Source organism: Puma concolor, chromosome A3, assembly GCF_028749965.1.
Source record: "Puma concolor isolate L17-30 chromosome A3, mPumCon1.1.hap2, whole genome shotgun sequence".
NCBI lineage: Eukaryota > Metazoa > Chordata > Mammalia > Carnivora > Felidae > Puma > Puma concolor.
In genome coordinates this window covers 44,941,338-44,957,349 of record NC_141669.1, presented here as the reverse complement: position 1 = coordinate 44,957,349, position 16,012 = coordinate 44,941,338, and the positions used below count along the sequence as shown (strand labels likewise).

The following is a 16,012-nucleotide window of genomic DNA, read 5'->3' as shown; positions in this document are numbered from 1 at the left end:
GTCCTCTGCTTTATACATATGGAGGGAACCTGGGGTATTTGGTAAATGAAAAAATTGGAATTGAGTATCTGTGATCCCAGCTATGTGCTAGGTGTAGTGAAGTCTTCTGTCCTACAAGAATTCACAGTCTCACTGAGAAAACATGATGTGGCTTTTTTTTTCATGTTTATTTATTTTTGAGAGAGAGAGAGGGTGCAAGTAGGGAGTGGCAGAGAGAGATGGGGACAAAGGATCTGAAGTGGGCTCTGTGCTGAAAGCAGAAAGCCCAATGCGGGGCTTGAATTCACAAGCTGAGATCATGACCAGAGCGGAAGCCAGTAAAATGACTTTTACCAGAGTGCAAGTTGGACGCTTAACCAACTGAGCCACCCAGGTGGCCAGTAAAGTGACTTTTTAAGCAATGCTGATTTATACTGGTAGAATATAACTGATTTGTAGAATGAAGGTTGGAAAGGTGTTCAGATGATGTGGTTATGGCTGAGAAGGCAAGAAGAAACAGTGTCAGAGTGTGGGATTTGATGCTAGTGACATTGGAGAATTAGCAATTCATTTGTTGTTAGGGGGCTTTCGGCAAGCATTATGGCCACATGTAAGCAAGTGCTGGAACAGTTTGCTTGACCCAGAAAGTCCACTTCTGACGGGAGCAAAAACTGGATGCGTAAAGATGTATGTATGCTACTTTGTTTTTGGTAAAAGCAAACACTGGAAACCCCTTTAAATAAATTCCCTTTTTAAAGGGAATTGACTTACCAAATAATGAAGCAAAAACATTCAAGAATCTTACTAATTATTAAAAAAATAATTACAGGTATATAGAGAATCTGGAAAATATTTGTGATATAAGCAGTGAGCAAGACGCAAGTGGAGATCGCAACTTTAATAAAATTATGCGTAATGAAAGGATAAATTATATGAATGATCATATGTAAAGTAGACATCCCTTTATTTTCTATCACTGCCTCTGTTACTTCCTATGTAGTAATATTAACAATAAGAACTTAATTTTTTTTAATTTTTATTTGAGAGACAGAGCACACAGGGGAGAGTGGCAGAGGAAGAGAGAGAGAGAGACAGAGCGGGAGAGGGGGAGAATCCTAAGCAGGCTCCACATTCAATGTGAAGCCCAACTTGGGGCTCGATCCCACAACCTTGGGATCATGACCTGAGCCAAAATCAAGAGTTGGATGCTCAACTAAGTTGACTTAAGTACTCTAGTCATGTTTCATTTCAACCTTATTGCCACTTTTTTGTTATTTTATAGTTCTATTTTATAGTTGAGAAAATCGAGGCTTACAGAGGTAAAGTACCCTGCTCAGCAAGAAAGGACAAGAGTCAAGATACAAACCCCAAGCTGCCCAACTGCATAGCCCAAGATCCTGACCGTTGTATGATGTTAAAAATTAAAATGTATAGAATAATCAAGAGTTCCAGATGCTTTAGAGAGGTCATTAAAGACAGGAGCATAAAAGTACTTCTTACTTCCTTCTGCCCCCCCCCCGCAGTGTTGTCTTGCTGTCCCCCAGCTGCCACCCTCTCCTTTGCCATTCTTCCCTGATCACATTATCCCTGTTGGCTGTGCCCTCTAACCTTCAGAACTTAAGTTACTAGCAATGAAGTTGATAAACTCATCTCAGCCCGAAGCAGCTGCATTTTAAAAGGATTCCATGACATCTCAGCATGAAACAAACATGTTCTGGGACATCCAGACCTTTCAAGCTCTTCTCAAATCAAATTGTGAAGGTGGCCATGAAATATGCTCAGATGTCCATGTCTGTGGAAGTCCATCATCCTCTTAAGGTCAAATCCCTCGTCTTAATATCAGCTCCTTCTGTCTTTCCTCTCACATTTCAGGCAAGGGTATCATCTTGTCTCTTCCTGAATTATAAAACCCCATCTGTAACATAAGAGGCATATTCTGTAGAAACCTACAAATTCTATACAAGCTAGGCACATATATTTTAATGCCGTTTGTGTGCTGATCTTATCAGTGCAGATAACTGAGTAAATCTTCAGACCGAGACCATAGCACCCTTCACTCCCCTGAGTGTTCTAGAGAACAACAGCTGGTGTGGAATTTGTGGCATCATCTCTTTATGGTTTTATATGGATAGGTGACTGTGGTGACTAGACATGCCATAATTCCCTTTTAGTAGTAAATAAGTTCATTTTGTGCTCAAATTTACAATGATGAAGCAATATTAACATGAGGAACAAGCACTTTATAAACCTCCAAATTGCTATTCTACTTTATTTCAATAGTATGCTCTTCTTAAAACACCACAATGATACCTGAAGCTGTAAAAATTAATGAAATGATAAAGTGTTTTGGGGGTTGAATGCACTGAATATGTGCTGGTGTTTGGAGTTGAACAGAATTACGAATATTAAAAAATGTCATTTGATTTCCAGGACTAGAAAAGAAGAAAATGTTCTCGTCTTTCTGATGCACCTCGTATCACTTTGGAGTTAAATGCCTAAATACTTTATTAGCAGAGGTTTTTAATGTTTAATTAAAGCTCAGCCTTCCAGGCATTTTGGCTTTACTTGTAAATGTTCAGACAAGTCTATGGCATTTTTGAGATGGAGCTACTTTGGGTAGTGATGTCTACACAAAACCAAATTTCACAGCCATGATGGGCTGTTGGTTTGGAGATTTGAACTGTGTGGGTTTTTGTTTTTTGTTTTGTTGTTTGGTAATGGAAAACATTGTGCATTTTAAATGATCACAGTATATTTTTGTGAGGGCTCTAAGCATTTATGATTTTGTCAATTTTAACCATCATCGATGATGGATTTTAACCATCATCGTCTCTGGAATATCTGCTTCTGGCCAACTGTGTTTATTATTAAAAGGTTAGGGAGTGGATGCCAATGGTACAAATGCAGTTCAAGGAGCAAGTTACTTTCTTTTTAAAAAATTTTTAGTGGTGCCTGAGTGGCTCGGTCAGTTAAATGTCCAACTCTTGGTTTCAGCTGAGGTCGTGATCTCATGGTTTGTGAGTTCAGGTCCTGCATGGGTCTCCGTGCTGCCAGTGCAGAGCCTGCTTGGAATTCTCTCTCTCCCTCTCTTTGCCCCTCCCCCACTTTCTCTCGATCTTTCTCAAAATATATAAATAAACTTATTGTTTTTTAATTTTTTTAATTTATTTTTTGAGAGAACAAGCAGGGGAGGGGCACCGAGAGAGGAATACAGAATCCCAAGCAGGCTTCATGCTGTCAGCGCAGAGCCCGATGAAGGACTTGAACTTAAGAACCATGAGATCATGACCTGAGGTGAAGTCAAGAGCTGGGTGCTCCCAAAGCTATCTACACATTCAATGCAATCCCAATCAAAATTGCACCAGCATTCTTCTCAAAACTAGAACAAGCAATCCTAAAATTCATATGGAACCACAAAAGGCCCTGAATAGCCAAAGTAATTTTGAAGAAGACCAAAGCAGGAGGCATCACAATCCCAGACTTTAGCCTCTACTACAAAGCTGTCATCATCAAGACAGCATGGTATTGGCACAAAAACAGACACATAGACCAATGGAATAGAATAGAAACCCCAGAACTAGACCCACAAACGTATGGCCAACTCATCTTTGACAAAGCAGGAAAGAATATCCAACGGAAAAAAGACAGTCTCTTTAACAAATGGTGCTGGGAGAACTGAACAGCAACATGCAGAAGATTGAAACTAGACCACTTTCTCACACCATTCACAAAAATAAACTCAAAATGGATAAAGGACCTGAATGTGAGACAGGAAACCATCAAAACCCTAGAGGAGAAAGCAGGAAAAGACCTCTCTGACCTCAGCAGTAGCAATCTCTTACTCGACACATCCCCAAAGGCAAGGGAATTAAAAGCAAAAATGAACTAGTGGGACCTTATGAAGATAAAAAGCTTCTGCACAGCAAAGGAAACAACCAACAAAACTAAAAGGCAACCAACGGAATGGGAAAAGATATTTGCAAATGACATATCGGACAAAGGGCTAGTATCCAAAATCTAAAGAGCTCACCAAACTCCACACCCAAAAAACAAATAACCCAGTGAAGAAATGGGCAGAAAACATGAAGAGACACTTCTCTAAAGAAGACATCCAGATGGCCAACAGGCATATGAAAAGATGCTCAACGTCGCTCCTCATCAGGGAAATACAAATCAAAACCACACTCAGATATCACCTCATGCCAGTCAGAGTGGCCAAAATGAACAAATCAGGAGACTATAGATGCTGGAGAGGATGTGGAGAAACGGGAGCCCTCTTGCACTGTTGGTGGGAATGCAAACTGGTGCAGCCACTCTGGAAAACAGTGTGGAGGTTCCTCAAAAAATTAAAAATAGACCTACCCTATGACCCAGCAATAGCACTGCTAGGAATTTACCCAAGGGATACAGGAGTACTGATGCATAGGGGCACTTGTACCCCAATGTTTATAGCAGCACTTTCAACAATAGCCAAATTATGGAAAGAGCCTAAATGTCCATCAACTGATGAATGGATAAAGAAATTGTGGTTTATATACACGATGGAATACTACGTGGCAATGAGAAAAAATGAAATACGGCCTTTTGTAGCAACGTGGATGGAACTGGAGAGTGTGATGCTAAGTGAAATAAGCCATACAGAGAAAGAGAGATACCATATGGTTTCACTCTTATGTGGATCCTGAGAAACTTAACAGAAACCCATGGGGGAGGGGAAGGAAAAAAAAAAAAAAAGAGGTTAGAGTGGGAGAGAGCCAAAGCATAAGAGACTGTTAAAAACTGAGAACAAACTGAGGGTTGATGGGGGGTGGGTGGGAGGGGAGGGTGGGTGATGGGTATTGAGGAGGGCACCTTTTGGGATGAGCACTGGGTATTGTATGGAAACCAATTTGACAATAAACTTCATATGTTGAAAAAAAAAAAAAAAAAAAGAGTTGGGTACTTAACGGACTGAGCCACCCAGGCACTCCCAAGAAGCAATTTACTTTCTTAAGGGAATCTGTATCACTTCCCCTTGCTGACTTCTTGTCTTTCTAATCTTGCTGGTGATATCATTGTTTGTTTCACCTGTTTACACAGTGTGCCTCCAGAAGAGCAAAATATAATCTTTGAGAATCCTGAAAATTATACTAATTAGGCAATCAGAAGAGAAGTGTTGCAAGATGGATATCCTACCTCTCCATGATGTGCTGACTGATTCCCTCCCAGGACTACTGATTGTTCTTTTCTTTGAACTCCTAAGGCCCTTGTAGTTAGCAGCACACAATTTAGTGATGGCTGCTAAGCTTCCTCCTTTTCCTCAAGATAACTGGTTTTTGAGACACTAAGTCAAAGATAGAAGATTTGGCTCAGTCTTTTCAGCTTTGGCTTCCCCAAATTCATTATTCTCAGAAGGTATAGAGGAGGGTTTCCTCTCCAAAGAGATTGTTGGGAATTTAGCATGGTTAGCTAAAGCAAGGAGCAATGCCATTTTTACTCATGATCTGGTTCCTTTCAGAAATCCCAAAGCAATCTAAATAGCCCAACACCTAACCATAAATGATATGCTTTACTGTTTTCTAAGATTCCATGATGGCAGATGACTCCTGACTCCTCAGCTAATTTGTCAACAATTCGAGAGTGGAGAAATCAGAAGCCACAGCCAGCCAGTAAATGTTACCTGCTTAGTTGACTCAAGCAGGTTTCAAGGTTTTATTAAATTTAAACATATTGCTCAACATCTGTTGGGTTGCAGCCTGGTAACAGTAATCAGTTAATCTATTGTCTATTTTTTTCATATGAAATTTATTTTCAAATTGGTTTCCATACAACACCCAGTGCTCATCCCAACAGGTGCCCACCTCAATGCCCATCAGCCACTTTCCCCTCCTTCCCACCCCCATCAACCCTCAGTTTATTCTCAGTTTTTAAGAGTCTCTTATTTTTTGGCTCCCTCCCTCTCTAACCTTTTTTTTTTCTTCCCCTCCCCCATGGTCTTCTGTTAAGCTTCTCAGGATCCACATAAGAGTGAAAACATATGGTATCTGTCTTCCTCTGTATGACTTATTTCACTTAGCATAACTACTGTCTATTCTTTAACTCATATTAATCTTTTTCAAATGTCTAAAAATTCTACTTTACCATTCCCTTCCTGCCCCACCTCCCTTAGAAAGGTTATCATGATAAATTGGTTAAAAAAAAACAAGGTGTCGGGGGAAGGGAATCTTGTGATTTGAAAAATAGGACATTTTATTTTCTGGGTTTCTAGTATAGCATCAGACCTGTAGTTAAAGAACAGGTAAAATAAGTAATCAAGTACTTACTATGTGTATACAGTGGTCTTGGACTATTGCTAGGATATGAGCAGGCATTTTAAGATACAATAATGATTGGGAGCTGCCTCAAAGATGGAAACTCAGTGTTTGGTGCCAGAGTTGTAGAAATCATGGTATATTACAACCATGTTCAGAGTCACCATCATGCCAATGGGTCCAGTGAGAAGCAGAAAGGCAAGCCTAAGGAAAACAGGAATTTGGATGGAATCCATGGCCAATTTAAGATATGTAAACCTGCCTGCCTTTGGAAATTGTGAAATCCTGAGCATCGTGTTGGAAATAGTTTCAGAATGTTTCAGAGTATAATACAAGGTAAATAAAATTCTGATTTTAAGTGGACTTAAACAGCAGGAGCTCATTGCAGAGTGGAGGCTGCCAGACTTCAGGATTTATGGATCAGTAAATTAAGGAGAATAATTAAAGGACTTTCGGGGTTGTTGGCTCTTCATTTTTTCTAGGTGTTACTAGCCCTGTTCCCCCTAATTAGATTCAACCAGGCAATGAGGTTCCCATATTAGATCTAAGTCATAATAGAGTTTATTTAAATAAAGGATGAAGACCCATTTCAAAAGATACACAAGGAAGAGTCTGTTATCACCATGTAGAAGTTATTGGTTGGCATCTCCTTCACTCAGGAGCCTAGTTTTTCTCAGCCCTAAGGCTCCCTTGTTGTCATTCTACAGAGCCACATGCCAAACTCTTCAGCTTATGTCCACTGCTGTGCAAGAGTGTGATTGCAAGTCTCACACACCAGGAAAGGATGATAGAGAGGAAACAAAACCATCTGAAATCCTCATTTCATAAAATGGAAGGCTGTTCAACAATAGAATTAGGAAGAAATCACTTGAAGATTAAAGAATTGTAAATTAAATGTATACATCTTTCTGGAAAATTTACACTACCCCGATTTTTTTTTTTTTTTTCATGCCACCATGAACAAGGAGCTCTGCATTCTGGACTCAAACAGTGGACCAAAAAATAGGAATCATTGTTTATCACCATAGTGTTGGTAAATATCTACTAGAAGGTGGTATGAACTTTGTCTAGTCAGATTAAAGGGTAACTCAACTATATCTTTGAGAGTGTCTTTAGGATGTATTTCAAATACATTTATGCAATAAAAAACTATTAAAACTGTTCTTTAATTCAAAACACATGTATTGAGCACCAATTCTATGTCACATACATCATGTGGTATTTGGAATATAAAATACACTGGAATACAAATACAACAAAGATAAATAAATATATGGAGTGGAAACAATATAACAAAAAAATGGAGAACCTGTAATTCTTGCTTTGCCTCCAAGAAGCCTCATACCTCTGGGCATTTAGTATCCTATAAATGGATGCAGGAAGGTATATTGTCTTTCAAACAGACGTACTTGGAAAACTGAGTAAAATGGTGAAAATTATCTGAAGAATCCAAGATAAACTATAAAATATAAGAAACTGATAATTAATGTTTGGAAATTCCATCTGTGGTTTCTCATAGTACATATTCTCACTACAATAGAAGTAAAGTGTTCTTCCTTAAAAGCTTCAAAATGGGATTCTCAATGATAATGATTTACTGAAGTAATCTTTGTAAGCATTCCTAGTATCACCCTCTACCTATATCCTTTTGCTGATAAGGAAACGGCCCTCCAAATGTGAAGTGACTCTGTAACTAGTTAGTGGTTAAGCCTCCTGACCTCCAGTTCCATGCTCTTCACACTGTCTGACTAAGCTTTCTTTTGCATTCGGAACTCCGCACGTGTGTTGCATTTTAATCTCCCAGGGCATGAAGTCATGGTAGAGAGGCAGCCTGGTTTTGGAGAGCAGAGGTGGCAGGATACAAAAGGGCAGGTGGCCACAAGGCTCAGGGGATTCTCAGTCTGCTAATCACTTGTTCTACTTGCCCTCCTGCTCCTAGCCCTGGTGGCCGTTCTCTTCTCCTTTGCCCTTTCTAATCCCCATCCTCTTGTCCTCTTGGCATCAGTCTGATGGGACTGATCAGTGTTCTGATGGTAGCTTTGTGTGCTGTTGACCTTGGCCAATCAATCTGACCTTGTATTACCACCTCTCACTCCTTGAAGAGGAGGAATAATACCAATTGAAACGCTTGACCAGGGAGCTTAAATTCAGTGCAGCTGTTTTGGCTGGTATAATGTTTTTAAAAAAATTAAAACTGAATGCCTTTTTACTAAACTCACATATTCTAATTTGTTGTACACTGTATCATTGCCTACTGGATTATATCAGCCTTTCCTATCTGTTTCTCAGAACTGAAAAGTCCTCGAGTGGGCTACTGGTAGACTAGCAGTTTCCTGACAGACTCTGACAGGCAGATATGGGTTCTTTGGGGTAGAACACCTTCATTTTCAACTTCTTGTGAATCTCCTTTAAATCCTAAGTGCACTGCAGTGTCTCTCTCACTGGTCAGAGCTTAGCGCTTATGTGGCCAAAATCATGGCCACACTTCATGATGAGTATTAGGGGGCTCAAGTGAGAGTATAAGTCACAAGAGCAGTCCACAGAGGAAAATGGATCAAAGCAACCCAGTTAAAATACATTATTGTGTGTGCTTGAGAATCTTGAAGCAATAATTTGCTATTAGCACCTTACTTTTCTGGACTAAATGTCTAATGTAGCATAATAACTAGTAATATTTGGTAAATCACTGAAAGGCATCCTTATTTGTAGCAGGATTACCCTGGAAGAGATGACTCCAGAGAAGGAGTAAGGTCATGCAACAGTACACTTCCCCTTTGCCCCAACATGATTTTCACTCAAATCCTTTTCAATCCAGGTTGCCAACTTGGCCTGTTCCATTTCCAACAATGAGGAAGGGGTGAAATTAGTCCGGATGGCAGCCACCCAGATTGACAGCCTGTGTCCCCAGGTAAGCCTCATCTACTTTGTTTCAAAAGCCCATTGGTGACCTGATACTCAGGGACTTCTCTACTCAGGCCCTCATGTCCCTCCCTCCCTTGTCTTGCCATCATTCCTGAGCTGTTTCAAGGTGTACCTTTCTCAAAAAGAATTTCTAACTGTTCCAGTATTCAGAATAACTCTGGTAATTATTGTCTTTTCCACTCATACTGACTTTGTTCTGTTTATTTTGGGCTGATTTTTAAATGTTCCATTACTATTTTCCTTGTCTCAACTAAATTACAACTTTGCACATGTAGAACAGGAGTTAGCTTTCTACCACATCTGAATTAAGTAAATAGGACTTGTCCAGTAAACACTTTTTGAAACCTGAGGCTAATTACTATATCTTAAAAAAAAGAAGAGGGGAACCTGAGCGGCTCAGTCAGTTAAGCGTCTGACTTCAGCTCAGGTCATCTCACGGTTCATGGGTTCAAGCCTCATATCAGGCTCTGTGCTGACAGTTCAGAGCCTGGAGCCTGCTTCAGATTCTGTGTCTCCCTCTCTCTCTGCCCCTCCCCTACTCACACTCTATCTCCCTCTGTCTCTGAAAAATAAATAAGAGCTAAAGACAAAACAAAAAACATAAAATCTGTCCATTTAAAAAAGAAGAAACACAATGTAAACAAAAACTAATGGTAGCTGATAACATACTTCATGTTTCATGTTTCTGATCGTCTTCTGAACACTGAGAACCCACTTAGAACCCCTGAGAAACTACAGGGTCCAGGGTTTCAATGTGATCCCTGACCTTCTTGTTTCTTTCTTAAATAGTGTAGTCAGCATCTTTCTGGATTGTTTGTAACAAATAGGTCATCAATGCTGCTCTCACACTGGCTGCCCGACCACAGAGCAAAGTTGCTCAGGACAACATGGACGTCTTCAAAGACCAGTGGGAGAAGCAGGTCCGAGTGTTGACAGAGGCCGTGGATGACATCACCTCAGTGGATGACTTCCTTTCTGTCTCAGGTAATCACAAATAGGCCCTTTCAAGGGAACTGGAGAACAGAATTAGGAATATCTTGCAAATGTCATGGGCCTCGGTTTCAAGTGCTTTTCTTGGCCCTGTAAGCTTTTAGTCATCTCTGCAAATGTGACTGTAACACCCCCTTGGAAATTTTTCTTTTGTGTGCACATTATTTCAAAACAATGGGTCAAAGCATGGGGGGCGGGTGTGGAAATACAACTTTCTGATTAAGAGATAAGCAAACTGAAGAGATTATTTAAGGAGACATGGGTTTCTTTTTAGCTTCTAGAGTTTTTAAAGCAGATTGGCCTTGGATACATCACCCATCTTAAAAAAGGGTATGAGATGTGAGCTTGGTTAGTTCTCATGGTTTATATTTTAAAATAATAATAAAAAAAAAGTCAGCTAGCCCAATTTGGCTGTGTTTAAGGGGGTCATTTTTTCCAATAAGTGAAGTTACCCAGGTTTGTGATACCTTTCTCTAAACATATTTGCCCACAAACATTTGGCACAGTTCACCAAGAAGAGTCTCTGTGGGATGAGTTGGGGAGGGGGTTGCTGCAAATATCAGCCTCCTTTGTGAGGCATTAAAGGTAATCAAGTGAACCTTGATAATTCAAACTGACCAGATGTTGACTCTACTCAGAGGTAGACCTGGCCTTGACCAAGGCCTGCCTGTCCTTGGCCAACTGAGGCCTGAGAGGGAAGGGGTCACAGCGTTGCTGGTGGGATCCAGGCAGAAGGGGCATCTGACTGCAACACTGTAGAAGGAATTTCTGGGGGAGCTCATCATATTTGGAAATACTGTCTAGGTGCAGTCTTTGCTTTTCATGAAGAAATAGACAATGAATTCCCACTGGGGGCTTGTGTTTGAAGCTTATGTCTGAGAGCAGCAGAGTCCAATCTGTAGATCTGACGGATAATCAAAAACCCAACTTTGAAACCATGGAGAGCAAGAGAAGAAAAATGGGAAACATGAGTGAATACCTCTTCAGTGTCTAGAATTTGCCTGACTATGCTGTTTGCTTTAATTCTCCCCCAAAATCTGTAAGATATTAGTATCCCAGGGCCTGCACTGAGTGGGGAGGTAACTGGGCAGAGACGGTATGAAAATCCTGATTATCCTCTTCAGAAGCTACATAATTCTCAGTAAGTTAGGATAGTGGGAAATTACCTTTGGTGCTTCCAGCTTTTGTTGGGTTCTCTTCTCTCCACCTCTGGTACCCTCATTCCACTCTCTCATCTTTTTCAAAAGCCTGTCTTATTTTTCATTCCCAAGATGCTCTGTTTCTGGTGACTTTTCAAAGCAGCTGTTCATTTAAATACCCCCATATCTGGCGGCTAGCTGATAAAGACCTTAATACGTTGCCATTTCTGAGATTGGCTTCGTTGATGGCTGAGTCCCAATAAAGTAAAAGATATCTCAGAAGTGCATTTCTCATGCAATGCATAGCAATGGTTTAGGTAGACATGTTGGGGATTTGGATGGTGTGGAATAAGAGGGAGGCCGCTTCTGTCTCATGTCTTGTCAATGTTTCCCAGGATGACTATAGTGGCCCCCCCCCGAGACAGGGCAGCGGCTCTCCCTAACCGGCCTCAGATCTCACAGCAATCCTGATAGCTGGAAATGTTATTCTGCATTCCCCTTTTCCTGCAAATGAGTAGAAAATATGCATTGGACTACCTTTTGCAAAGAGGAATCATTTCAGAACTTAAAAATTTCCCAACTTCTCCTTTTCTTTAAATGCATGTACAAAAATTTCTGAGAGTAGGGAAAAGCAAGGTGAGGAGGTCTTATCTCAGACCGTTTCAATGGTGCAAAGCTTTTCTTAATTTTCTTCCACCAGCCCTGCCTCTTTGCCACCTTTCTCCCTGCCATTCCTTTGTGCATCTCATTATTACCAGCAACAAGAAAAGGCTTTGGCTTCTGCTGATAACACTGTGCAGTCCAACCCCAGCGGTACAAGTGCCGCGGCATGCCATGACAGGAAAATGAACAGGCGCTGTCAGGGAGCCAGCCTTGGCAGGGCCTGCTGGAGCATGCCTTTGGAGTTGACAATTGGAGGTGGCAGCTACCTTTCTACAGGCGGACTTGACAAATAATGACCCAGACTTCTCTGTCCTGCCGGTGGGCTATGGATACAGCCCAATTGTTGGGGAAACTACTTCTCATCTTCTCTCTGAGCTGAAGCCAAAATATTTGCATCAGTAAATTGCAAGTCTGGCCCAGGAGATATTTTGGAATGGCATTAATGACATTTTATGTATCAGTTTCTTCTTAAGGGAATATCTATTCTGGCAGGGAACTCTATTTTAAAAACAACCAAAAAATCTTTGTTTGCAAAAGACTACAGTTTTGTTTTGTTCATGCTACCTGAACCTGTGTGCCTGAGTGCTTAATTTGTCCATATGAAACGCAACAAGTTTCAGGAGCAATGATGCTAGCTATTAACATTACAGAAGCAAAACCAATTTTCAGATGTGGCCCAGGCTCATAAAAAAGTGAAATGGCTATGTTAGAACACTTAAGTTTTTCCCCACTGGGTAAAAACTACAATTTTTAATAGTGTTTTAAAATGAGTGTGTTGGCATTAACCATGTGACAGTTTAATTCTTGGGTTTGGCTCACATAGTAGCAGCCATCTAAGATCTGAAGAAGAGATTAACTCAATCCTATAATGTCCAAGAGTTGTGTTTTGTTGTCTGCCTTTTCTTATTTTTCTTTTGACTCCAGAGTCTTGAGTTTGTGAGAATTTTTAGAAGGAAACAAGGAACTTAGGTTTTGAATTTAGAATCTATATCTCTAAGCTTTATAATAATCAAATAGTTTGGTCATCAGTGATTTTTATAACAAAACTCATCTTTTCTGAAACAGTAAGGCTGCAAAAATTCAAATTCATCACAAAATATATTGCAGTCAAGTGTTTTATGATATGTTTAAAAGCCATGCTTCATATCCGGATATGACATCCAAAGTACCTGAGCGGTTTTTCCCAGCAATGGAGCCCTCTCTGGAATACCTATGCTGTTTATTATTACTTTCTCTACTGTGTTCTTTTCTAGTTGGGACAGCATTCCTGTCTTTACTTCTTGAACTCTTTCTCTTGAAAATACCTTAAAATAAAAGTACATAAAATGGTCTCCTATTAACAAACATGTTTATTCAGTGTTTTTTCTTTGATTGCCTGCTGTGTATAAGGCACTGTCAGGAATGCAAAAATGAATCAAGTGTGGATTTTGCCTTCAAATAATTCATTGGAATTCTTGATAGATCCTAGACCAGTGTGCTCCCAAACTGTTGGGCTCAGACCTGAGAGGGTTGGGAAGAGATGAGGAGGGAAGTTATTATAAGGGGTCTGGGAATCCACATATACATTACATATGATCTTTTGGCCAGATGACATGTCTCTAGGAACAGGTACTATTCTTTTTGAAATACATTGTTGGTACTGAGCTTAATAGAATACAAATCTATTTTAAGGCATTCCAAATCTTAGCCTTTACATGTATACCATCCACTACGAGAACTACTATTATGAGGAAATGGTGATTCGTTTTTCCCTTACAGGGGTACCCTGATTGGAAAATGCTGGGAAATCCTGAGCAAATTATCTTAGCATTTCAAAAAAAACTTGATTAAGAAAAAATTAGTCAATAAATTATAAAACTAATAAAATTAATACTTTATTCACACAGCATGATTTATTAAACTGACCATTGAACGAATTAATTGATGATTTGCCTAATTAAAAGCAATGCTTTTGGTGTTTTGGGTTTTCAGCTTCTGCTAGTCTCCTTCAAATATGTATCATTTATATCTATTAAAGCATATTCTTTTTCTTGTGTCTTAATTAAATGAGTTGTACATTTCTAGTTTGGGAAATAGTTGTTTTCTTTTCCCCTTTAAAACCTATCATTTCATTTTAAGATATTAGGTCATGAGTGGACTTCTTAGAATTAAAAAAAAATTATCAACTCCAGAGAAATTATTAGGATATACTATAATTAGCACATTCCATTTCTGTTCTGAATGCAGTTAGAACAGAGATGGGATCTCAAAATTCCATGCATGGAAAAGCAGTAGCTTTTGTTGTACTTCTGTGTTATTCAAAGACAATAGTGGATGGATGCATGCTTTTTGATATGCAGACCCTCCCAGTTGCATACTTTTGGAGACCTGGACATATTTGAATTGTCTGCAGAGATCCAGCAGGGCGGCAAGAAGAGCAGTGAAAGAGGCCTTTTAAAATCAAATTTTTGTATTTGAAATTCTGTACCAAGTTGCATTTGAGTAAACCTTTCTCCCAGGTGTCCTTTTAAGTGAGTTTGCGTGACACAATCCAGGATTTCAGAAAGGGGTGGTTTTCAAAAGTTCCTTAACCAAACTAAAAATTTTGTAAAGTCTAAATTGTCACAGCTGTTTCTATTTTACTCAGGAAAATATCAGCATTCAGAAAGTATTACTTTTTGTGAGTTTAAAAAATCTGAATATTAAAATTGTCTCATTTTTTCCTATTCGAATTTCTATTTGAAATTAGGGAACAAGAGAATGTAGAAATCAGAAATCCATAATGGTTCAAATAAGGTAATCCTATTGTAGGAGGTCAAAGCAGAGGTTCCATGATACAGAGTAAGTTATACTTTGCAAGTTTCTGCCGAGGGTCCTGACAGAACGCTGAGTCCTTCTGCCTGACTGGCTTCAGGAAGGTAGGAGAGATCCATGGTGGAGACTGGTGTTGGTGCAATACTTTACCCTTTCCCTCTTTAGGTAGGAACTTCTAATTTCACAGGTAGCCCTAGAAACTTCTCGAGGAAGTAATAATTTATTTTAATCCTTTATTAACTGTTGAATTTGACAGTTATAATTTTTTGAAGTTACCAGATTACTTTAGACTATTTCTCACTTGTTCTCTTTATTTATAGTGAGTGTGTGTATATGTGAGTGTATTTTCAGCTTAAGTTCTTTTCTTTCCACAGAGCACTAAACGTTTCAACATTTCCTTAGATTGTGTTTCCAAAGAATGTTTAAGGGATATAATTACAGATCTCACTTAGGACATGTGAAATACAAAATTCCATACTTGTAAAACCATGAGGGACCAGATTGCATGTTTTCTCTATGCTACTAGAGAGTGAAACTCCCCAGCCTGCCTGCCTCACTGGATTCTACTTTGGGCAATGAGGGAGAGTGGTGACTGACCTTGACTCTAAACTGACGAAACCAGCCACAAGACCCGATGTTATTTTAGTTGTGGAGAACATTGTGATCCTCTTTACCTGGTCAGTTTTCCTACTGTATATACCTTGCGCATGACGTGACCTTAAGGACAGATGAGGTGACAACTGTTTGTTTTAGAGTTTCCCTTAAATGCCTGCTAAATAAAAACTGATCAAATAAGCAGGCACCCAGAGCTTGATTCTGGTCATGTTTGGAAATGTTTCTGCGTGATCGGGTTGACTTCGTGTTCACTGCCACAACCACTACTAAAATGAAATAAATCTGAAACATTGAAAAAGATGTTCCAAGTGTGGTGTTCAAAGTATGGTCCCCAAACCCACAGCATTACCATCACCTGGGAACTTGGTAGAAATGCAATTTCTTGGGCCCCATCCCAGACCTATGGAATCAGAAACTTAGTAGGATGGCACCTTCACACTCTGTATGATGCCGTGAGCCCTTTAGCTAGTGCTCAAGGTTGAGAATTGCTATTGTAATTATACACTATGTTCTTTAAATGTTATTTCAGTGTTATAAAGGTATGTTTTGAGATTTGCATGATGGCTCATGATAGTTGATGAATCTCTCTTAGATTGCTTACTAAGTGTGTGAGTGGCATAA

The 16,012-nt window shown here is 39.6% G+C and overlaps 1 protein-coding gene across 4 annotated transcripts in view; it reads left to right on the top strand.

Annotated features, from left to right (window-relative positions):
- The window catches only part of CTNNA2 (catenin alpha 2), a 1,114,437-nt gene that overhangs the window by 988,299 nt on the left and 110,126 nt on the right, over positions 1-16,012 (top strand). For all 4 annotated transcript variants that reach the window (XM_025932078.2, XM_025932082.2, XM_086700738.1 and 1 more), the window contains exons 10-11: positions 9,085-9,177; positions 10,019-10,175. In XM_025932078.2, the coding sequence (XP_025787863.2) occupies positions 9,085-9,177; positions 10,019-10,175 (250 nt within the window). The remainder of the gene's footprint in view (positions 1-9,084; positions 9,178-10,018; positions 10,176-16,012) is intronic.